Source organism: Lissotriton vulgaris, chromosome 4_1 (assembly GCF_964263255.1).
Source record: "Lissotriton vulgaris chromosome 4_1, aLisVul1.2, whole genome shotgun sequence".
NCBI classification, from domain to species: Eukaryota; Metazoa; Chordata; class Amphibia; order Caudata; family Salamandridae; genus Lissotriton; species Lissotriton vulgaris.
The window spans coordinates 1,171,782,066-1,171,805,638 of record NC_141691.1 but is presented as its reverse complement, the minus strand read 5'-3'; the positions used below and the strand labels follow the sequence as shown (position 1 = coordinate 1,171,805,638).

The 23,573-nt window shown below is 45.8% G+C and overlaps 1 protein-coding gene across 1 annotated transcript in view; it reads left to right on the top strand.

Moving 5' to 3' along the window:
• The window catches only part of TNFRSF11A (TNF receptor superfamily member 11a), a 295,198-nt gene that overhangs the window by 210,010 nt on the left and 61,615 nt on the right, over positions 1 to 23,573 (top strand). Inside the window, exons 8-9 of the mRNA XM_086965397.1 lie at positions 825 to 871; positions 4,760 to 5,600. Coding sequence (XP_086821523.1) covers positions 825 to 871; positions 4,760 to 5,600 — 888 coding nt within the window. The remainder of the gene's footprint in view (positions 1 to 824; positions 872 to 4,759; positions 5,601 to 23,573) is intronic.

Below are 23,573 nucleotides of genomic sequence, written 5' to 3'. Positions count from 1 at the left end.
GATATATATACACACACACACACACACACACACACATATTATTGGGGGTAGCCCATCCCCCTTTTTTAAATCCTTACCTCCCTTTACCACTAACCCTTCTGAACCCTAAAGTCTCTTCACTACCTTTTTAGTGAGAAGTGTGGCTCAATGGTTAGAGCGGCAGACCCTGATGCAGAGGTGTGGCCCGGGACCAGGTTCAATTCCCGCCTCGGCGGGTCTTGGGCTCAATTTCCTCAGACCTGATAATTCTCGCCTCTGTGCCTATTCTAATCATGGGCCCCACTCTGCAACTCTGGGCAATAGCTTGCTTAATCTCCACAACGGCCCCAACAGCGCTAGGATGGCTGCACCTTGGGGGTGCCCAGGAGTGGGCGCCTCACAGAGAAAAAGCCAGGAAGGGTTCCACAGCGGTATTTGTACAAGCCCCAGGGAGACCCCATGTGGGGTGATTCGGGCGCTATACAAGTAATACAACATTTACATTGAAATTTATCTCTACCCAACCTTCCTCTGTAAAATCCCCTTGCTACACCTTATCCCTACCCAGCTGTGTGGTACAGGGGCTGTATGGTAACTGGTGCAGGGTAAAGGTTAAATACTGCTTTGCAGTAGTTCTCAGTGCACTAGAAATGGAGTGACTAAGTGAATTACTTTTTGTGAACTGTAGAGAGTCAATATTTTGGTTTGGTCTCAATGCCATAGATTATTAAAATAAATTAATAATTGTAGATACTTGCAAGATGGTTGCAGTTGTAGATTTAAAAATGTGCCTATTGCCAAATGCTGGCTGCTAAGCTACATTGTCTTCTACTTGTTTACCACAGTTAACCTACAGCGCTGGCTTCATGAATACCGCAGCCGAGGAGAGAAGGTATGAGAACCAATTTGCCTGACACTACTATTTTGTAGTTGTAAATATTGGATCCTAGTTTAGAGACCGATATAATACGTTCCTTTTCAGAAGGCTTGTGCTTTCCATGGCTAGTAGTCAATGGAACAGAACAGCAAGTTACTCTCTTGGTTACATGTTCCTGGTGTGTAAGTAAAGGAGGAAACAGCAGAGTCTGGGGTGAGCATTGATGTGCAGTCATGTCAACATATTGCAAATTTCCACAGCTGCCTCCTGTACTTGCATACCAGTAGTGGCTCATACTTAAGGACCCAGAGTAGCCCAGACACACGTTAGGGTGGCCAGTTAGGTGTTAACAGTAAAATGTGGGGTTGGGTTGATCATACAGATGGAACACACACCTGTCTAATATCTATGGTCTGGGAAAATCTTGTTGGGATCAGAGAAACATCTGCCACATTGGGACAGACATCTGCCCTATCAGAGAACTAGAAAAATAATAAAGCAGCGCCCTGGAAATCACTGTTGCGGTAGGTCACGTGCTTATACTGCCAGACCAGTCAAGAGCCAGCAGAATCATCCAGTCACTCCAGCAAATTTAAAAAGGTGGCTCTAGTCAAAGCACTGCCACACTCTAGATCACACTAAATTGGAACTAGGTGAACCTTCATAGAATGAAGCCTTTGCCTATCTCTACTCATGGATGTCTTCCCCCAGGTGTTCAAAGCAAAAGGTGGAGAGTTATAAGTGCAAGGGAAATCTCATGTTTGGCCCTGCTATGACCTTATAAGTGCCAGGCCTCGAACACCTGCATACTACACAGCACCACATAGTGTCATTTCATGTGCCTCCAACTCATATATTCAAGCTCCATTTCCACCACCCGACCCACATGTAAACTACTCCCTCTCCACCATGTAGAACTAAACCCATATACCCTCATTAGCATTGTATTACCTGCATCAGACAGCAAATACACTTCATATTCATTAAATCTCACTCCTAAGTCATGCACACATATCTAGCAAACACCATCGTCTCACGCAATTTTGACTTCATTTTCATTGAAAAGACAATTCTTCTCCACTGACACCCCCATCCTCTATGTCTTCATCATTCAAGTATGCAGCATCCAACACTTTGAGCAAAGCAAGAGAAAGTATGATGATTAGTCACCACCATCATCTTGGCTCTACATATTTAAGCATCAGGCAACTTTTAGCTTGTTTATGCTCCTCCTCCACCATTTACCAGTGTCAGCTACGTAGATCGCCCCATCCCCCTGATGTACCAGTTACCCAGCATGAACTCATACTTTACTTTTGAGATATCCAACCTCATCCCATCAGCAGTAAACACATATCCAAGGAAGTTTGAATCCTCAAAATGCAGGAAGAAGATAAGACACCAGTCCTTTGTCTGCTGCCTATCAAGGATCTGAAATGCAACCCTCACCTCGATTTGATAAGCTGTCTTTCATATTTACTTCCAGAATGATCTAAATGTCTTTATTATCACATGAACTTCCCACTACCCTAACCCTTCTGTAGCCTTTCTGTAATGTTCCTTCTCCGAATCTTAACCCACTCTATACAATACTTTGAAGACAAGTTCATGCTATAGGTAACCTTCTGGAATTTCAGGAACCTGAAGGGCATGCAGGACTGCATAAACAGAATATAATTCTATGTCTGGATTCAACAATTGAGGGATTACGGAAATTATGATAACTGTGAGAAGTCTGGGCATTGGTGTGTTGTTTAGGCACCTAGTAAGTCCTAAATTCTTTTGAGAGACACATCAGGATAAAGATTACAGACCAACCTTTAGTAGAAAGATTCTATTTTGCCTATTGCTGGTGAGGTCCTAAACCAGTGTAAGAGATGAGCAGTGACAACTTGACTGGACTGTACTACTCTGCCCTCCTTTTTAATTTAGACAGGGGCGGAATCTTTGTAGATTCTCTAGAAGACCGGTTTATCCTGACACACAAGCAAGCAACCAAGGAAAGTGGCTCACAAGACTATGGATGGGAGAAATACAGCTCCACTTGGATCAGCATGAGCGATCAGAGTAGAGATCAAGTCCTGCCTGGTTATAATTTCCCCTCAAGTTCTGAGTGACTTCCTCTTTGAACATGCTATGTTTTATGCATCTCCTGAACCTGTCTGTGGAGAATCTTGATATTTTTGTCAGCCATCAGATCACTAATATCGTGGGGACATGCAGGTTCTGCAACTTGTCCCCCATCCATTAGATTTTCAGACAGCTAATTGAGGTCGTAATCTACTCTTAACCTACTGTCACTTGGTATTGTTTAAGGATAATATTGCGAATTAACTTGAAGCTTAGCGGCAGTGGGTATACATTTCCAAATTGTAATGGAAGTGACTAAGGTGACTATGTTTCTCATTAGTTTCTGGGCAAACAAAATTATCCCAGTGCTCTTCTTCCTGGACATTGATGTTTCCTGATTGAGAAATCTAGCTAGTCCTGCCAGTCAGTCATTCCTTTCAAGATTTGTTGAAAACAGAAACTTGAAAAAAGTTTATTTTCCGTTTGATTGACTGTTCCCTGTATCATCCATAATCCATCCAATGTGGGATGTGAATGTTGTTTCAAAGATAATTCATTAGCCTTTACTAGAGGTCTAGTCTGCTAGCAGTTTAATCTAAAGTATTGGGCATAAATAAACAATTTACCTGCACATAACAGCCTCCTGCAGTTTTCCTTGAAAGTAAATACATCTGTCAGTCCCATTCAGGTTCTCTTTCTCTGGACTTCCTGATACATTAAGAATGCCTGCCCCTTACTTTTTTCCCAAACGGTTGTTGGCACAAATAAGACCTTTCGCAGTCCTGATGTTAAGTATACCTCGCGTCTATGCCAGCCACGCACACCCATAGACTCTTCGTCAGTCACGATGGTCTGAATCCTGAGATGAATACTCTGTTATTACTCCATGCAGAGCTATCCTCCCCCACAGAGGCATGTTCTTATGAAGGTGATCTGGCAGACAAGCTCTTGAGCCAATGCTCTGCTTGGGCAGGTGGTACGAGGAAGCATCTTTGGTTGAACCTTAAAACTTTTCCCTGCTAACACCTATTCTCAATGACTTTCCTAAACCTCAGAACCTTCATATGTGTGAAAGGAAGGGCAGACGCAGAGTGTAGCAGAAAGGTCAACTTCTTCCCTGTAGTGTCTTCAGTTCTCCTGGTCGTTCAGCCACGGTTACTTTAATAAATTGTCCATCATCTTTTCCCTCTAGTCTGTGTTGCTTATTTTCAAATTAGAGGCAAGGAAACAGAACTGGAGCGGAAAGGATAGGGCACAAGAGTGGTGGGGCAAAATACAATGTGTTTTTTGTCAGAAAATATTTGAATATTTTAAATATTATAAAATGTAATGCATAATACTTTTTTAATATGAGACAATGTGCTTTGTTCTCTTTAATGCAACAGAAATAAGTGAAATATCTTCGCAAATGAATGTAAAACTAGCTGTGCTATTTTAAATGTAGATTAGAATTTAGTTTTCTTCTTGTTTTAATATGTTTTAATATTTTTGTGACATATTGAAGATGAGGATATTTTACTATATGTTTTTGGGGCATGAGGTTGCACCCTGGTCAAAAATCTGTCGAATCCCTCCCCAGTGTATTCTGGTAAAGGCAGTTCCAGTAGTCTCTAACTATTATAGGAGTGGTGGCTTGAGTGTTGAAGTGCAACCAGCACTGGATTTGCCGGATTGAACTGAGGAGGTGTGGGGCACACTTGTGGCCAGTATGCATCTTCAGCCCCTATAAATGTCATTTGGGCACCATTGTATCAGCTGCATTTCACGTACTTTCAAAGGTGTGTAAGCGTTTTCCCTTTAGTAATGTCTTGATTTGTGTGTGTGTTTTTTCAGGACAAATGCTGCAGTAACTTTAATGACAAGCATTTGGAAAACACTTGTCTTCAGCTGTCTGATGGGGTACCTCTATTTACCAAGGATGAAAAAAGTTTCTACGAGCAAGACATGTGCTGCTCAGAGGGGCATGTACTGAATGGTGATACAGGGCTTGAGAGTGACCACAGTGAGTCCAAAGATGTTCCAATATCCGCATCCACTAATTCCTGCAAGGACCAGCCAAAGCACCTGCCTACAGAAGACGAGTATGTGGATCGTGGCCATCAGAGGTTCTTTTGGTCCACAGCTGCCATGGGCCAGCTGGAGCATCAGTCTGCACCTCCCTTTTCTGAGCCGCTGGAGGTTGGCGAGAATGATCGCTTCAGCCAGTGCTTTATGGGCACGGAATTTTTTTTTGACTCTGAAGATAGTCACAGCTCAGATCATTCCTGTGGAGCCGAGTATGCTCATCCTTCCTCAAGCAGTTCAGTGCAGACGGCTTGCAATTGCATGGGTGCATTTCATGGTGCACAAGGGACAGCCGTGGCTGCCTCTTATGCTAACCTTGACATGTGCCACTCCTATGATGATCTGCCAAGGGACTCTTACTGTAAAGAGATGGACCATTTTGACATTGGAAATAAAATAAGTAGTGGAGCGCTTGAGCATGAACATTACCCCAGGTATGCCTGTGAGTCAGATGGTGTATCTGCTGATGAGGACATTTCAGCTAATGGTATCAGGGAGAAGTCTCATAGACAAGACAGATCTGAGACAAACCATCCGAGCACAAAACGGAGCACCTCCCAAGCAAGCAGCACCTCAAGCAGCTCAAGTTCTGTATCCCCAACACCGTCTGGTAAGTACTGAAATTGAAGGTATGGGAACATTGCAAGATGTGGTGTTCATGTGGATGTTGGTTCATCAACATGTCAGCGAAAGATGATGTGGCCCTGATAACATTAAATGGTTAACCATTTGTCCCTTCCTTTTCCACTTATCAGCTTCCTATTAGCTGATGAAGGAATAGAGAAAATCCAAGGAGTGAAATTAACAGAAAATAAACAGCATTCCTAGATTCCTGTGTGCTTTCAATGCCTTCCTCTGTCTTCAGGACTTCTAAGACGAAGGCTAGCAAAGTCACTGCTAGCGGTAACAAATAGGGTTTATTTCCCTAAACACTTGTCGTTTAGTGACCAGAGAAAAGGATCTTTCCACATTCAACAAAAGCAAGTTTTTTTTTGCCTTGGATGTTTACTGTAAGAGAACCGTGCTTCTTGTTTTCCTGTGGAAGCAGTCCAGACTCCAGGCCCAGTAAGGTTACACAGAGGGCAGGACACTTGTGAATTGATTGCAAGATGTTTCCACTTCAAGGGTTTTCCTATCAATCTTCAGACTGCATAGCGAATTGACTAAAAGTTTCTTACAGTGATCAGGCACTCTGAAATATATAAATATATATGTTTGTATTGTAGTCATCTGGAAAAACGAATGACAGTGAGGCTACTGGAAATGTCTCAGACAGACTCAAACTACTTTAATAAGCTTGTGCCCTGGAAACTGTTAGTCTTGGCTGCCTTTCCGGGTTTTGTAACTGAGTTGAACTTAGCGGCAATTGCAGGGACCACACACTGTGTAAAATAACTGCAAGAACACAGGGGAGGTGTCCAGCCTGAGGTTTTCCCTTGGCTTTCACTTGGAATTCTCAATGATAGACAACCATTTCCTTAACCTCCGAATCACAAGCTACTTCTTTGCTCTTGCAGCAGTGTCTATACTAGCCTGTTTTTATGAGTTCCTGGTTTACATCTCCAAATTTACTTGCTGCTTCAATTAGGTCATTCCTTTTGCTGTCATTTTTCTAGTACCCATCATTATTTTTTTCTTTTTTTGCTATTAAATTTTCATTTTCAGAATATACATATTTGAATTCTTTTTCTAATATCAAACCAGTCAAAAAAAGCCAAGTAGATTTTTGGCACTTCATTATTTCCATTTTGTTACGCTAGATGGTGTATTTATCATCTAGGTAAAGAAGGCAATATTTGAATAAATGGTGTCCTACGCTACCTCTCTGAGAGCTAACAGAATAAAAGAAACGGGAAGCAACCATGCTAGTCCTTTAAATTCAACAAGGGCCTTACTCCTCTCGTTTCCCTGCATAACTTACAGTGCTCTCATCCAAAAACGTCATGTTTCTAATACCCATGAAGTACTATAGTGGCCAGAGATGCAGATTACTTTTGGGAAAAGAGGAAGAAAGTAAACCAACTGATGTAAAAAGGAAACGTAATGACTATTCGATAAATCAGTTACTTAATGGGCAGAAATGAACTGCTGCCAGAAGCGAAAGAGCACTGTCCTCAAAGACTTCTACTCGTTAGAGAACTATAAAGAAGACAAAAAACAGGAAGACACCAAAAAAGTAAACCATCCATCACTGGACTACAAAGTACGCTTGCATATAGAATACCCTCAACCTTCAGCAGTTAAAATGTCTGGAACGATCAAGCACTGGCTAACACATAAGCACCCCAACAAATTATACAGATATATGTAAAACAATGTCTGGCAGTACTCCAACAAAATACTTATGATCTGAGGAGAAAGATCGTCCACCCACGGTGAAGCAATCTGATGGAAGAAATGATAGAGACACTTTCCCACACCATCCACCCTTTAGGACCTGATAGACCAGTCATCTCTCTGCATGACATGAGGCACTTGATTATATCAAGTGAACTTTGCAGGAGAATTTCCTCGATACACGTAGGAAAACAGTAGCATTTATACAGAGAGTTGCAGAGAAGTGTATGACCCACAGCCGAACAAGAAACACCTAAAAATCAGAAAAAAGTAGCGACCACCCTAACAGGCCAGCAAACAATGCTAATTATGTAATGCAATAAATTAATAGAACAGGATCTGAATTGACTTGGTTTGATTTTGATTTGAAAAACTTTATTTGGTTGCAAGTATAACCATTAAAGCATACATAAATACACATAAAAGTCAATAAAATGCGTAAAATACATTAAACAAACAGAGGAGGGAGGTGTTTCACTATTCCTTTTATTTTTACGGAAGGTTCATTAATCGTACATGAATACTTCACCCTAGGTCAGGTGTTTCCTTAATTGACAACTATTTATAAAAAAAAACACATAAAATCTGGTTTGATCACAGCTTTAGTAAAGTGTGGTGCCCTGTGAACATACAGCAGCGCAAAGAAACAAAGCTAACACAAGTACAAGTCTCTTCATATGATATTTGTTGGAGATAATAATAGGATGGTGAGCAATGTCTTATATTTCTAAGTTTCATGAGTGGTACTAGGAAGTTTTTGGTGTATAGTTTGTAAAAGACGAAGAAGAAGAGAATTGACCGTTTTGAAACATTGTTACACGGGCAAGCTCTAAAAGCTAGTTTATGCTGGTACCCCGAGGGGAAACACAGTGAATACTTGACTGTGCCAGCTCTAAACCGAAATAGCAAGGTGCGCTCCCAGTTCCCTCTAGTCTCCAATACATGACTATCGAAAGTGACCTCAGGATTTCGGCATAAATAACTGGCAACAGTTGATGTCTCGGATTTGGCCATGACCCTGTTCGCTTGCAGCTGGTCTATCAACAGTGTGGAAACCTGTTTTTTTGTCAGGAGCGGTGCTCTGTCGAAAAACATGGGAGACATACCAATCACTTCAAATATTTTTTTTACATATTCTACCCGCGGGATGGACAAGCTCTTTTCGCAGGACAGGCAATCTGTAATTATGTACCTTATTAAGTATGCTTCCTCAGTCTGCCAGATAGAAAGCCACTGTTTGGAGTGTCAAGTACGAATGAAGTCCCTCAAGTAGGTTAAGCCCAACTTGTTGTGACTAATGAACTTTAAGGCGGATATAAGAAGAGCAAAGATTCTCCTACAGGAATGGTTTTAAGCTCTCAAGACTGCCGTACATTTGACGACCCCCCCCAAACTCCCATCCCATAAGTGGCTATCAGGGCACATTGTGCAGCATATATCTGTTGGAGGGGGCTAGAGACCATCCACCCGAGTGGAACGGGAGACTAGAAAGCGATCCAAATGCACCTAACAATTTTACCCTACAGCATGATATAGCGGTGCCCAGGAGCCTGATGAGCTGAAGGTAACACCTAAATATGGAATTTGTTCGTACATTATAAGGTGTTTGAGACAACAGTGAATTTTTAAATCTACGATCGCTTAGGCCCACACATCATTATGAATGATTGTGAAAAATTGGTTAGTAAGTCAAGACTAGCCATAAAGTTCTCAAAAGTGTGAACCAGCACATGCAGCGCCTTTGGTGCACTGGCCATTAGCACTGCGTCATCATTGTACATTAGTGCTACAAGAACTGTGCCATTTATGGTTGGGACTTCCGAGGTGCTGCGCACTAACTGTGTGCTGAGGTTGTTGATGTACAGAATAAATAGCAGTGGGGCAAGTATGCAGCCTTGTTGAAATTCATGTTTGAATATCATCCAACACCTCACCATTTTGACCATATCTCTCTCTAGCTTTTGTGTTTGTGTGGTGTGAGATCAGCATGTGTATAAGTGTCTCATCAATTTCCATTTCCTAAAGGAATTGCCAAAGCCTTGGACAGTTAACTTAGTCAAAGGCCATGGACAGGTCCATGAAAGCTAGGTATAGGGGGGACTGCCTTGCCACTGTTTATTTACCAGTCACTAAACCTAAGTTTAAGCATTGCTCTATAGTGCCAATGCCAGTCCGAAAACCTGATTGACAAGGGTTTAAGATGTTCCTGTCTTTTGCCCACTCTTGTATCCTATTATAAATTACCCTCGCAAGCATTTTTTCAGGACTATCAATCAGTGAGATTGGTCGGAAACAGTGGGTCTTAGCGTGGTCACCTTGGTAAAAAAATGGTATATATTCTATTGTAGAGTTTGCCCAAAAACTAAGTATGGTAGAGCGATTTAGACTGTTGAAGACGTTAGTCAACAAAGAGGCCGATAGATTTAGGCTGCATTCTATTAGATCGAAAGGGACTCCATCTGTGTCCAGCGATTAATCCCCCCTCCACCCCAAGCGCTGCTGGATGGCTGGAACAACTTTGTGGAAGGAAGCTTGTGGAAATGGCGATGGACTTGGACTCATTGACAATATAATTTTTGGGTCGATGAGTGAGTTTCTTGATGTGGCAGAATGTCATAAGCTCTTATAAACATCTGCCAATTATTATTTTTTTTAAACAATTTTTATTATAATTCAAAACAATCATAGGGCGTTCATAGAGTCACTGTGTGCATACATGGAGATCGATAATCACTTGGTGTAGATACATTACAGACAGAGGGAAAACAAATGAAAAATAACCGCAAGCCTCATTGCATTTGGGTACATTTGTGTCTATCCGTAAGTGTCCCGCCTGCCCCTTCCTACTCAGAGTCACTCTCACTGACCAAAGCCGGGGGGTCACATAAAGATCCTCTGTACTCGTTCCATGCACCCCAGAACAGTATCCATTTCTGTGGGCAGTTTCGGTTTACGTATACTGTTCGCTCAGCCAACATTGCAAAATCAAGATCAGAACACCAGTCCTTGAGTGTCTGTCCCCCCTGGGCCCCCCAAAATGTAGCTATATTTCTTTTTGCGTACATCATTCCTATCGTCATCCAGTTCTGAGTGAGTGAGATCGTTGGGTTCCCAGACATTTAAGAGACAGCATATAGGATCCGGGAGTATTGATTCTTTAACTACCTGTGACATAGTCCTCATTACCTTAGTCCAATAATGTGCGATATATGGGCAATCCCAGATGGTATGAAAGAAAGTCCCCTCCTCCCCGCATCCCCGCAAGCAGTATTTATGTTCAGTTCTTCCTATCGCATGTAATACAACCCTAGTATAATATACTCGGTGTAGTATTTTTAATTGCACCAGTCCAAGTCTGGAGGGAATAGCAGTTTCCCTAGGGGATGAAAGTGCAGTCTGCCAGTCTGACTCGTCGAGTTCCCCCACCTCCACAGTCCTTTAGTTTTAAGGTCGGGTCCGGTGGTAGATTGTTAATGAGCTTACGATAAACGAGGGAGGTCGCTTTTTTGGGCATGTGCTCCGCGAGGATCCTATCCTCCAGCGGGGTATAATTTGGGATGTCGTCCCCAGGCTGGATAAGTGAACCTAAAGCATGGCGAATTTGCAGGTATCTGAACCTTTCGGTGGGAGCCAGGTCATATTGTTCCACAAGCTGCTCGAACGTTAGTATGGCACCTCTTTTCCAGAGGTCCCCTACTGTGGATATGCCAATCAGATCCCAAGCCTGGAAGCCCCTACTCTTGCGCAAGCGGCCCAGTTGGCGCGATGCCCAGAGTGGAGTCATTTGTGTAATGACGTTTTTACACTTAAGGCGGGCCTGAGTCGCGTACCATATGTTAACGGTGTGGGCTGTGGGTCCAAGAAGGGCAGAGGCGCCCTTCCTGTCATAAAGTGCAGCTAGTACACCACCGCTACCCAGATCATATCTATCAGCTTTAAACGGGGCTCAGTCTGGGGCGGTGTGTATCACTTACAACGCAACTTTTACGTCGTAATGCTGTTACAACGCAGCTATTACAACGCAGGATCCATTACATCGGATGCCATTACAACGCATGGCATTACATAGCAGATGGTATTACAACGCATACCATTACATCGTAAGTATTGGTAAGTATATATATTTTTTTATTTTATTTAATATTATATAATTGATTTAATTATTATTAATTATAAATAAAAATAAATACAAATATTTATTTATGTTTTTAAATATTATAAATTAAATTTATTAATTTAAGTAATTTTTTTAAATAAGTATGAGTATAGGAGTATATGTTTTGGGGTACTGAGGTATATGTTTTGGGGTGTTTGGGTATTTTTAGGTTTTAGGGCAGGGTTTGGGTTTTGGGGTACAGGGGTGTTTTTAGGTTTTAGGGCAGGGTTTGGGTTTTGGGGTACAGGGGTGTTTTTAGGTTTTAGGGCAGGGTTTGGGTTTTGGGGTACAGGGGTGTTTTTAGGTTTTAGGGCAGGGTTTGGGTTTTGGGGTACAGGGGTGTTTTTAGGTTTTAGGGCAGGGTTTGGGTTTTGGGGTACAGGGGAGTTTTTAGGTTTTAGGGCAAGGTTTGGGTTTGGGGGTACAGGGGTGTATTTAGGTTTTAGGGCAGGGTTTGGGTTTTGGGGTACAGGGGTGTTTTTAGGTTTTAGGGCAGGGTTTGGGTTTTGGGGTACAGGGGTGTTTTTAGGTTTTAGGGCAGGGTTTGGGTTTTGGGGTACAGGGGTGTTTTTAGGTTTTAGGGCAAGGTTTGGGTTTTGGGGTACAGGGGTGTTTTTAGGTTTTAGGGCAGGGTTTGTGTTTTGGGGTACAGGGGTGTTTTTAGGTTTTAGGGCAGGGTTTGGGTTTTGGGGTACAGGGGTGTTTTTAGGTTTTAGGGCAGGGTTTGGGTTTTGGGGTACAGGGGTGTTTTTAGGTTTTAGGGCAGGGTTTGGGTTTGGGGGTACAGGGTTTTTTTATGTTTTAGGGCAGGGTTTTGGGTTTTGGGGTACAGGGGTGCTTTTAGGTTTTAGGGCAGGGTTTGGGTTTTGGGGTACAGGGGTGTTTTTAGGTTTTAGGGCAGGGTTTGTGTTTTGGGGTACAGGGGTGTTTTTAGGGTTCAGGGGTAGGTTTGTGTTTTGGGTTAATTAAATTATATTTACCATTTTTAAATTAATTAAAATATATTTTATAAATTAAATTAATTTTATTACATTAATTACATTTTTAAATTAAATTACTTAAATTAAATAAATTATTTCAATTAATTTAATTTAATTTCAATTATACAAATATTTACATTAAGTTAATTTTATTTTTTTAATTAAATTAAATTATTTCCATTTTTTATTAAAATTACATTTATTAAATAGATATTATTTTATTAAATTAAATTAATGGCTATTTTAAAATGTATTTTAATTAAATTAATTAAATTAAATTAATTAAATTAACTTAATAACATTTTTTATAAAAAGGTATACTTACCTATACTTACGATGTAATGCCATGCGTTGTAATACCATCTGCTATGTAATGCCATGCGTTGTAATGGCATCCGATGTAATGGATCCTGCGTTGTAAAAATTCCGTTGTAACGGAATGCGATGTAAAAATCCGCGTTGTACTGACACCAATCCGTCTGGGGCGCATGTAACCAGCAATTAATAATCTTCAACTGGGCCGCCCAATAATACAATTGAATATCAGGGAGACCAACTCCGCCGTCGTACCAGCCCCAAATTAGTTTCTGTCGGGAGATGCGCGCCGGTTTACTCCCCCATAGAAGACCTGAGACCAGTGTGTCTACAGACCTGAAGTATGTTTGAGGGACCAAGAATAGGTTGTTTTCGAGGATGTAGAGCAGCCGAGGCAGTGTTTTCATTTTATATAGTGCCGCCTTCCCCAGAAGAGTTAAAGGCAAGGTGTGCCAGTGTTGTACATCAGCGCGAAAACGCTCGAGAGGGGGCACTAAATTGCGTCGAAAAAAGGCCTCCTGAGTAGGCGTCACCCAAACCCCCAAATATTTAAAGGAATCCTCAGCAATAATCAATTGGCAGTCTGCTGGAAGTTGTGGTGGGGGACCTTTGAGAACAAATAAAACAGATTTGGACCAGTCCCGAAACCTGTCCGAAGATTTCAAAAATATTGAGGAGAATCATAATGAAGCGTCTGGGTCGGGTCAAGTATAAAAGGATATCGTCCGCATATAACGATATGCGGTCCTCCCACGTCTCAGTCCAATTTAGCCCCTTCACACTAGGGTCCCATCGGATCCATGCCGCCAGTGGCTCCAGAATAGGAGCAAAAAGCAAGGGCGATAAGGGGCACCCTTGGCGCGTGCCACGACCAAGCGGGAATTCCCAAAGACATGGCCGTTAGCTACTACTTGAGCCAGCGGGTTAGTATAAAGTAGTTTAACCCATGCGCAAAAATTGGGGCCAAAGGCAAGATGCCGGAGAACCGCAAATAAATATGGCCATTCAACCATGTCAAATGCCATTCGGGCATCCAGGGACAAAATCACCGCAGGTTCCGAGAGATTTGGGGTCTGCGCCATTACCGCGTGGACCCGGCGCAGATTAAGAGCTGTGTTTCTATTTGGCATAAAGCCGGACTGATCAGGGTGGATCAACTTTCCCAGATGCGGAGTTATCCGATTAGCTATTATTTTGGCCAGAATCTTGGCCTCTGCATTAAGCAAGGATATCGTACGGTAAGATGTACATTCGTCTCGGGGTTTGCAAGGTTTTGGTATTGCAACAATTGTGGCCAGTCGCTGATCCCCCGGCAATTCCCCTTTATTTAAACTGTCGGAAAACATAGCTAAGAGATGTGGGACTGTTAACTCAGACACTTGCTTATACATCTCAATAGGGATCCCGTTGAGTCCCAGAGCCTTGCCCGATTGCAGGGAGTGAACCGCCGCAGCTACTTCGTCTTTCATAAAAGCGGTTTCCATAAGCAGGGCATCCTCCTCCGATAGAGACGGCATTTTTATGTGTTTAATATAAGTTTGAGCCTCTTCCGTGGTGAGATGTGAAGTGGAGGAGTATACCCGCTCATAATAGTCAGCTAATGTGTGGACAATATCTACTGGTGCAGAGACTACTATGCCCTGGGAGGTGCGAAGTTGTGGTATCATCTTCTGAACCCTTTCTTTCTGATCTAACCAGGCTAGAAGTTTTCCAGCCTTATCTCCAATTTCATAGATAGTATGATGCGTGTGTTGGAGCCTCAATCGGACCTGTTCCCGCTGATCCTCGGTGAGCTCGCATTGCTTAATGCGCAGCTGCCGTGCCGTCTCCACCGTGGGGTCAGCGTCGTGTTGCGACTGCAGCTCGATCAGTTCGGCTTCCATTGCATCCAACTCAAGTCTAGCTGCCCGCTTATGACCCATTATTGATGCAATGACCTTCCTCTCAGCACAGTCTTATAGGCCTCCTATAGGATGCCCGGTGATTGTATGGAGTCTACATTGTCCTGAAAATAGAGTTTTGTGACTGCAATCAGCTCCTTTCGAATCTTAGGGACCTGCAGGTACCCAGGAGAAATTAGAAAGATTTGCTTCCGCGCCGTGACGTGTGAGGAGTATGTCAGAACAACCGGTGAGTGGTCAGAGATGCCCCTCGGCCTTATCCGTGTCTCAGTCAAGTACGGAAGGCTATCAGCGGAGAGGAAAAAATAGTCTATACGGGAGAGACTACCATGAACTCCGGAGTGGAAAGTATATCCACAGTCAGTAGGATGGTTGTATCTCCACCCGTCCGTTAGGCCAAGCGCGTCCAGAAAACTACTTAATCGGGATTTCCCCGTCCCCTGCAGCTTGCCCGGATGGCGATCCAGCTCAGCATTTACAACTGCATTAAAGTCGCCTCCCATAATGAGCTCACCTTCCGGAAATGCCAGCAAAAATACACTAAGGGCCGGCAGTGCCACAGAGTGGAGGGCTGGCGGAATGTATACTGACACTATATTAAACCTCTTCCCTTCCCATTGGCATGTAATTGCAGCAAATCGTCCCTGTTCGTCTTTCCATACCTGCAGAACAATTAGTGGGAAACTTTTGGGAACTAGTATGCCAACACCTCTAGAGCCAGTAGAGAACTCCGAATGTGCCACCATTTTATAACCCCACCGGTCCAATGCCTTACATGCACATCTGCCAATTTTTTAGTGAAATCTTAGAACTAACTCTTGCAACATTCTAACTCATGATTTTTAATGGACGATGGTTACCTGACACAGAATCAATTATGGCTACCTCTTTGGAGTTGAGTGGCTTTAGGGTTGGAGCCAAACAGTCAGACTCAGCCCAAGCTATTGGTTTAAGTACAACACCACATACCTGTGGCAAAAAAGGTGTAGTCAAAGTGCAGTGTTCATGCGTGGTCCCAGGCACAATCACCGGGGCGTCCTTCGTGACTCGTTTGGGCATATCCTGTCAGTCAACTTCACTGCATTCACTAAGCGGTGTGTACCTGTTCCTACATGGTAAGCCTCAGAATGGCTGAAGGTAATATGACTGTAACAAAGGGCGTGCTTCCAAGTTTGGGAGCTTATAGGAGTAACCCAGCGGGAATGGACTTATTAAACTGAAACCAATTTGCAGAGAAATAGTCATTCGTGCCTGAAATGGACTTCGAAATCATACACTCGAATATCATTCAAATATGCATGCCAAATACTGACCACAGAGAAAGAAACATACAAGGATTAAATGCCAGCAAACAATCCTAGAACCAACAAACTTGGAGACACTTGGGATGGGGCATCATCTAAATGGAATTGCCATTCAGATCAGAAAATATACCTTTTAAAAAATAGAGCATTTGAGCAACTATTTGACATCTTTTATGAAGTTAAAGTATTAGGTTAAAATGTTCAAATATCTTCAGTATTTAAACATGAATGGTTTCCGTTAAAACGTTTATTAGGATTTCATTAAAGTTAGATTTGTTAGTTCTCATTTTCTTTGGAAATTACTAAAACATGAGTATTATTTTTAATAGTTTCTTTAGGGACTTTAACATTATGGAATTGTTAGTTAGAATTAGGTCTGAAAAGTTGCAACTTTTAGTCACACAAAATAATGCTTCTTTCAAATGTTTGCAAAACGTAGCATTAGTTTAAAAAGTTGTTAGGGATTTTTTAGCTTCTTACAAAGTCTTCAATGTTTTTTAAAGTTTCGTAAATAGCAGGGCCTAAATATAAATGTTTGGTGGACATTTGGATTTAGTATTTAACCCCTTGCATGCTCGTGACGGAACCATTCCGTCACGAGCCACAGTGGTGCTGTGCTGGTGACGGAATGGTTCCTTCACGGCCTGGCCGGCACGCCTGCGCGGCGCTGATTTCACGCCTGCGCTGATCGTTCCATTGAGCGGGCGGGGCCGTGACGGAACCATTCCGTCATAAGCACAGCGCCCCCGTGGCTCGTGATGGAGTGGTTCCATCACGAGCATGGCAGCGCCGCGCGGCCCCCCTCCCCCCTAGCGCTGCGGCGGAATTACCGCCACGGCCAAGGGGTTAAGTAGTTGAAGTAGTAGTTATTTTTTAAATACATTGAATCTTAATTAAAATCTCTAAATTGAGAGTAGGAATTATATCCTTTTTTTAAAACTAATCCTAACCAGATAAACGTTAAAAAAGCTTTATAATCCTTTAACAAACTATGGGCCATATTATCAAGAACGGCGATAACAATGTCTCTGCTTTAGCGTCAGGAAACTGCAGCTAAAGTAGCAATAAGTGGCTTGATAATATGCACTTGTGAATTCCCATAGAAGCCCAGGTTCTGGTGTGCAGGACATCAAGCCTGGGCTTCTATGGGAATTCACAAGGGCATATTATCAAACCCCTTATCGCCGCTTTAGCGATACAACAGTTTCCTTCTGCTAAAGCGGCGATATTGTTATCGTCGTTCTTGATAATATGGCCCTAAATACTCTTTCTAAATCCTATGTATCCACTCTGGAGTCATCTTTGAGGTTAATGTGGCTTAAGCACTAACCCCCAATTTGCCCATATTCCTTAGACAAAATGGTTCCCATTATCACTTCAAAAGGCTCACAACTTGTGATCCAACATGCAAGTAAAGTTGTACTTCTCATAAGCCCCCTGTGGGGTATTCACATGAAGGTCCCTGCTTTTATGCTTTCATTGGACTTGATTTACTGGCACAATTTAGCTCTAGGCATTTTAAAAACTGCTAACCAGGTCCCAGTGCATGTAGTCGAACCCTAAACAAGTTAAATGGGTTGCCAACCCCCCTTGCACTAAATGCATACACGTTAAATCACATTTGGGCTGCAACATAAGTTTACATCATCCACATGATTGACTTAAAAGCATGACTTTTGCCAGTGCAGTCCAGCACTGGTGCAGTAAAGAACAGCAAGTACATGCCAAAGGAATTCATTGTTTGTGTGTTTAAAACCAATTTAGACAATAGCGTAAATCTATTTCTTTGAGTAACAAAGATTTTTGTTAAATATACTGCAAAGAAGATTTGAATTAAACTTGCTTTTTTCTCTGATAACCGGGACCATAGTTCTGCCAGGCTCTTACTTCTCCGCTGGTGATGATTTGTAAAAAAATAACACATTTCTAAGAAGGATAATAGGCTTTGACTGCCAGCAGTTCTCTGTCAGGAAGTCAATGGGAAGTGAATTCCAGGCCATCTATTCCTATATATTTTGGAATGCGGTGGAATGGAATACAGAGGAACAAAAAACAGGCATCACTAAGTCCAAGACATGACAGGTGGCATATTTATAGTAAAAAGAGCACTGACATAAGAGCATTGTTTTTGGTGGCTGGCTCCCACCATCCATGCTGTTCCACTTACAGCAGCAAAAATGTGGTCAAAGAACGCCAGGATTGGTTTTCTAGGCGAGTTACCCATAAGACAGACCCTGGGTGGGACTTTAGCACTCCACATACTGACACAGGGACCCTGCCATCTCGAAAGACCTCCAGAGCAGGCATTTTTTATATTGTAAGGCAACACGAACTACAGCAAATGAAGGTTGGTTTCAATGTGGGAACAATTTTTGCCATTAGCTAAGTAGTTATCACTGATCACTGTTAAAGTATTACTAAAATAAAAGGAGTCCCTACACCAGCTGCTCAGAACAAAAATGAACTTGGAAAAATAAGGATAGAGAACCTGCTATTTGGGGCCTAAAGGGGGAGAGGGGGGGGGGGGGGGAAGCACCGACCAGAGACTCAAAATTAGGTGTGAGAAAGGCCGCTTTATTGGAAGCAGGTGCACCTTAACAATGAAACCCTTGACCTGTGCGGTACAAAACTATACCTCACTAAATATGCAATTTCCTGACAAAGCCCCCCACCCCCTCCCCTAACTGGTTCCCCCAATCCACAAACAGTAAACAATTAGCATAAACGTCAATTTGCCTCTCCACCTGGCTAAATCCTTTATTATGCTTGACCTACCCCCCGCTAATCCATTAACCGTACTCCTATACTTCCCCCATATATTAGGAAGAACCGCCCCAAGGCAAAATTTACCCCACACCTGCTCCAGCGACACCACCAACCTCACAACCATTGAGCAAAACTAGATGCACAGGCCCCCAAGAAAACTCCTTCCAAAAAACCACCGCACACCACCAAACCCCTCCTATGCCCTGCAGAAAGCATTCACCCGTCCCCCTGCCCCCCCCGGCCCCGTACCTGAACCCCCCCCCCAAACCACTTGATTGAAAACCCAGGGTGGGAGGGTGGGAAAACAATTACCTCCGCTGCCCCCGCCCGGCTGCTGTGTCACCAGTCACCTTCTTTCTAAAATGGTGGCTGGTGCACAAGGTGTCCGGGTTTTTGCGTGGCCAGCCCAAACCCAGCCCAAAACCAGCCCACCCCCAGCCCAAGGCTACCAAGTAGCCCAAAAACCAGCCCACGTACGATGCTGGCTCTACCCCCCCCCCCCTCCCCCGGCCCCAAAACTCCCCGGGGGTGGCAGGCCTCCAGCTGGTCGGCCGCCCCCCCCCAAATCCCCATTGGGGCCTAAAGGGGGAGAGGGGGGGGGAGGAAAAGCACCGACCAGAGACTCAAAATTAGGTGTGATAAAGGCCGCTTTATTGGAAGCAGGTGCACCTTAACAATGAAACCCTTGGCCTGTGCCGTACAAAACTATACCTCACTAAATATGCAATTTCCTGACAAAGCCCCCCACCCCTTCCCCTAACTTGTTCCCCCAATCCACAAACAGTAAACAATTAGCATAAACATCAATTTGCCTCTCCACCTGGCTAAATCGTTTATTATGCTTGACCTACCCCCCGCTAATCCAACAACCGTACTCCTATACTTCCCCCATATATTAGGAAGAACCGCCACTCGAAAGGCGTGCTAACGGCTTTCGACCCCCCCCCCTAGGAATCCAGCCCTTCCCGCCATCTACGCCCCAACCCTCTCCAGTGCCTCCCTCAAGTGTAGCACAGAACTCCATTCCGTACCCCAGGTGGAAAAAACCCCAATCCCCTGCCAGTTCACTGCCCCGTGCCGCAGCTCTGGGTGCTACATCCTTCCATCCGTCTACCTTCCCCGACCTTAACCTCCTTGAAAAGTCCCTACGTGTCCAATCTATGGCCGCTGGCCTCTCGCCCCCCTACCACCCTCCTGGGACCAGATTCTGACCCCTCGACCTGACACCCCGCCTACCCGCGCCGTACCTCTACCAGGTCCCTCCTCACTTGTTGAACCCAACGCAAACCCTTTTCACTGTACCAAGCCCACGTCAGGCACCCTCTCCCCTGTTCCACTGCACACACAGCCTGCCAACGCATGCCCGCTCATGCCCCCTTATCCTTGCTGCTGACCCTGAGACCTGTCGTCCGACTCCGACCACTGATTCCGTTGCTTGACCCAGTCCCCCTTTCGGCCTGCTTTACAACTGAGTATGCCCCAACAGAACTCTCCAGCGCCGCTGCAGTTGGCCCCTCCCCTGCACCTGAAAAGACACCCATGTGAGAGGCGAGAAATGTCCATCATATCGCATGTTCACTTCCCAACCCCGCACCCTGCATCTGCCCCGGAACAGTCCGACCTCCAGGGCCCGCGGCCCCCTTCAACCTTGCTGCACCGCCTCCGTTGCCGCCCCCACTCCGATACAATGCCTCCGTAACACCTTCGGGTCCTTACCCATACACCATAGGGCGTGCCGCAGGACCCCTAATACCTGTGCCGCATACGTCCCCCCAATCCTCCCGCCAATGGCGAATCGCCCCCTGAAAGCCCCCCGTCCACCTACTCCAACCCGAACCGCGAGACCCGCTCCTACGGAAGCCGTCCATCTCCCTGCCCCCACTGCACCAGACCGCCGCACTACCTCCTGCGTCCGCTCATATGCACACCCAGGAAATGCCCCGAACGCCTGTCCCCAGCCAATCCCCCCCTTTCCCCCCACCGACAACATACCCGAGGATGCGGCCGCGTCAAAACCGGACAGCGTCAGACCCACACAACGACGTTGCCATCCCCCTGGCCTATGTCAGGCGTGCTTCCATGGCCACGGAGTCGAGCTCTATACAAAGGAATGACAGCCTCTAACTGGGACCGTGCGTCTTCGCTGGTGCCCGGGGCACCCCCAGGTAAGCCACAATGCCCGGAAAACCGTCCAGCTCCACTGGCAGTCCGTCGAAAACCGGCCGTCCCACCAGCGAGACGTCAACCAGATAGTGCGTCACCGCCCAGAGCCTGTCCGCCAGGAAAAAACCCACTGCAAAATCCACCTAATGGCGCACCCAGCGCACCAAAATTTGAACAGCCCATGTGCTGTGCTGTCGCCCCCCCCCCATGCCAACCTTGCCGCCCCCTCCTCTGGCAGGCGCGCTTCCAGAGCCCGGAGTCGAGCTCTATCCAACCAAGGACAGCACTGTACTGGGACCGTACATCTTCCCTGGCACCAGGGGCGCCCCCCCAGGCAAGCCACGAGGCCCATAACTGACCAGCCACCGCCGGCAGTGTGCTGAACCCGGCTGTCCCAGGGCCTGTCCGCCAGGCAAAACCAGCAGCACCAAGAAGTCGAACGCCCAAACGCTCCCGCGAAATAACACAACCCCCCCATGATCTGGACCCCCACCAGGCCCCCCGGTCAAACCGTGTCCGCCCCGACCGGTGATCCCCCGCGTGCCTCCGACACCACCAGGACGCCAACTGAACTCCGCACTGTGCCCCATAGCCTTCACCCACCGCCGCCGGGCTCCTCCGTGCCATGTTCCTGCTTGTATACCCCACCCCTGAGGGTACCGCCGCTAAAGTTCTGACCGACTGACCCCCACCCCCCCCCCCCGACCCCACACGCTGCTTGGACAACCGAGACCGGCCAGGCTCCTTCCTGCGCCCAACCCCGCAGGAGAACCCTCAACCCCGCCACGTGGCTCCAACCGAAATCCCCATCCCCGCCCCGCTCTCCTCCTTATACACCTGCCCCGCGCTGGCCCGTGATCGCATTGCCGGCTCAACTCCTCCACCCCCACCGGTGACGGGCCTATGCCCTGACCCTTGACCCCTCTTCCCCTCTCCCCGCCCCCCCCTTGGGCACCCCTTCCACCCGCGCCATTCCCCGGCGCCCCTACAAGCTCTCCGGTATCCGCACCAACCAACAGCCGAGGATTACTCCAACCACTCCCCCACTTCACCACTTCCCCACCATCCTTACCTGGCGTCAAGGCCGGCGTCCACTGGATCCCGCCGCCTAACCAGCGGAGGCGGGGGGGGGGGGGGGGGGTTGTGCCTCTCTCGGCACTCCTTGCCGTGGGCATACCTGAAACAACACTACCAACACCGTTACTTTGCACCCCCCCTTTCCCAACTCCCCCTCCGAATCCTCCACATACTTCAAATGCCCCTGGCCTCCTCGGACTCCTCCACCCGTTCCAATGGCCCATGGCCTCCTGCCCAGCACTGGGCCCCTCCTTCCACCTGTCGCCTGTGACAAACCGTTTGCCACCTTTCGCAGTTTGTTTGCTCAGGGTCGTGCCCGAGGGCCACCATTGCCCACGTAACCCTTGTTCTTGCGCCTGAGTGTCTGCCACATATAGCCAACTCCTCCACCAGTTCCAATGGCCCATGGCCTCCTGCCCAGCACTGGGCCCCCTTGCCACCTTTGGCTTGTAACAACAGTTTGCCACCTTTTGTATTTTGTTTGCTTAGGTACTTGCACGAGTGCCACCATTGCCCCTATAACGCTTGTTCTTGTCTGAGTGTCTCCCACCCATTGCCGCCTCATACCTCCACTGGTACTTTGCACGTTTTGTAACCTGCCCACGTATCACTTTTTCTCCTGTGATGCACGATTGCTACCTCATGTATTTTGGATGCTCACCATCGGCCCCCTCGACCCATGTAACCCCAACTTGTTCCTGTGTAACTGTTACCTCGGTACCAACCTGTCCTATTGTGCAGTGCCCTGACACCTTTAGGTAACGTCAGCGCTATATACAATCGCCTAAATCAATAGATAACTCGTCCCCCAATCCCCCCTTTCTGGCTCCGTCCTACTCCCCCTGACAGTTCCTGACACCACCACTTCCAATCTCCCTGATCCAACACCTCTATGACATGACACCCTCATCCCTGTCGCCTGCGCATAACCCTGGGGCCTAAACGTCACACTACACAATCTACCCACCCCAGTCCCACCAATGCCAAGCCTGCTCGACACCTCCCATTCAGTCTCCAGTGGCAGTGGTGGCAGTATTTGGGTGTTGTGTCAGTCTCTCTTCTCTTGTAATTCACCTTCTTCAATCGGAGGTAATTGTTCTTCCTGGTTCTATCTCTTAGTGAGAGTTGCATCAGAGCCTCAAAGAGCTGCTAGTCTCTCGCGAAGTGTGTATTGTGGTCCCGACTGACTCTGGGCTGTGTAGTGAGATATTTTTGGTGAAATCCCTGGGAAACTCCTCTTTCTGCTCTAGTATGTACACTGGGTGCTCAGTCTTCAGACTGCATTGGGCCTTTGCCTAATGTTCTCCGTAGACCACCTCCGTTGGTGATGTTGAATCTCATGGACTAGGCAGTAGCGCCTGGTGTGCCGTCGGAGTGGTGTGGTGGAGTAGGGTGGGGGGGAGTGGGAAGGAAGGGGTACGAGGGACAAAGAGAAAACAGTACAATAAAACATTTTTTTTTTTAAAGAGCTTGCTTGTCCAAATGTTGCTTTTTTGTTTCTTCTTTGCTGCAGGAAGAGTCTCCTGGCTCTGCTCTCATACATGAGAGCCGCATCAGGATTGGCCTGAGCGTCCTTGATTTGCG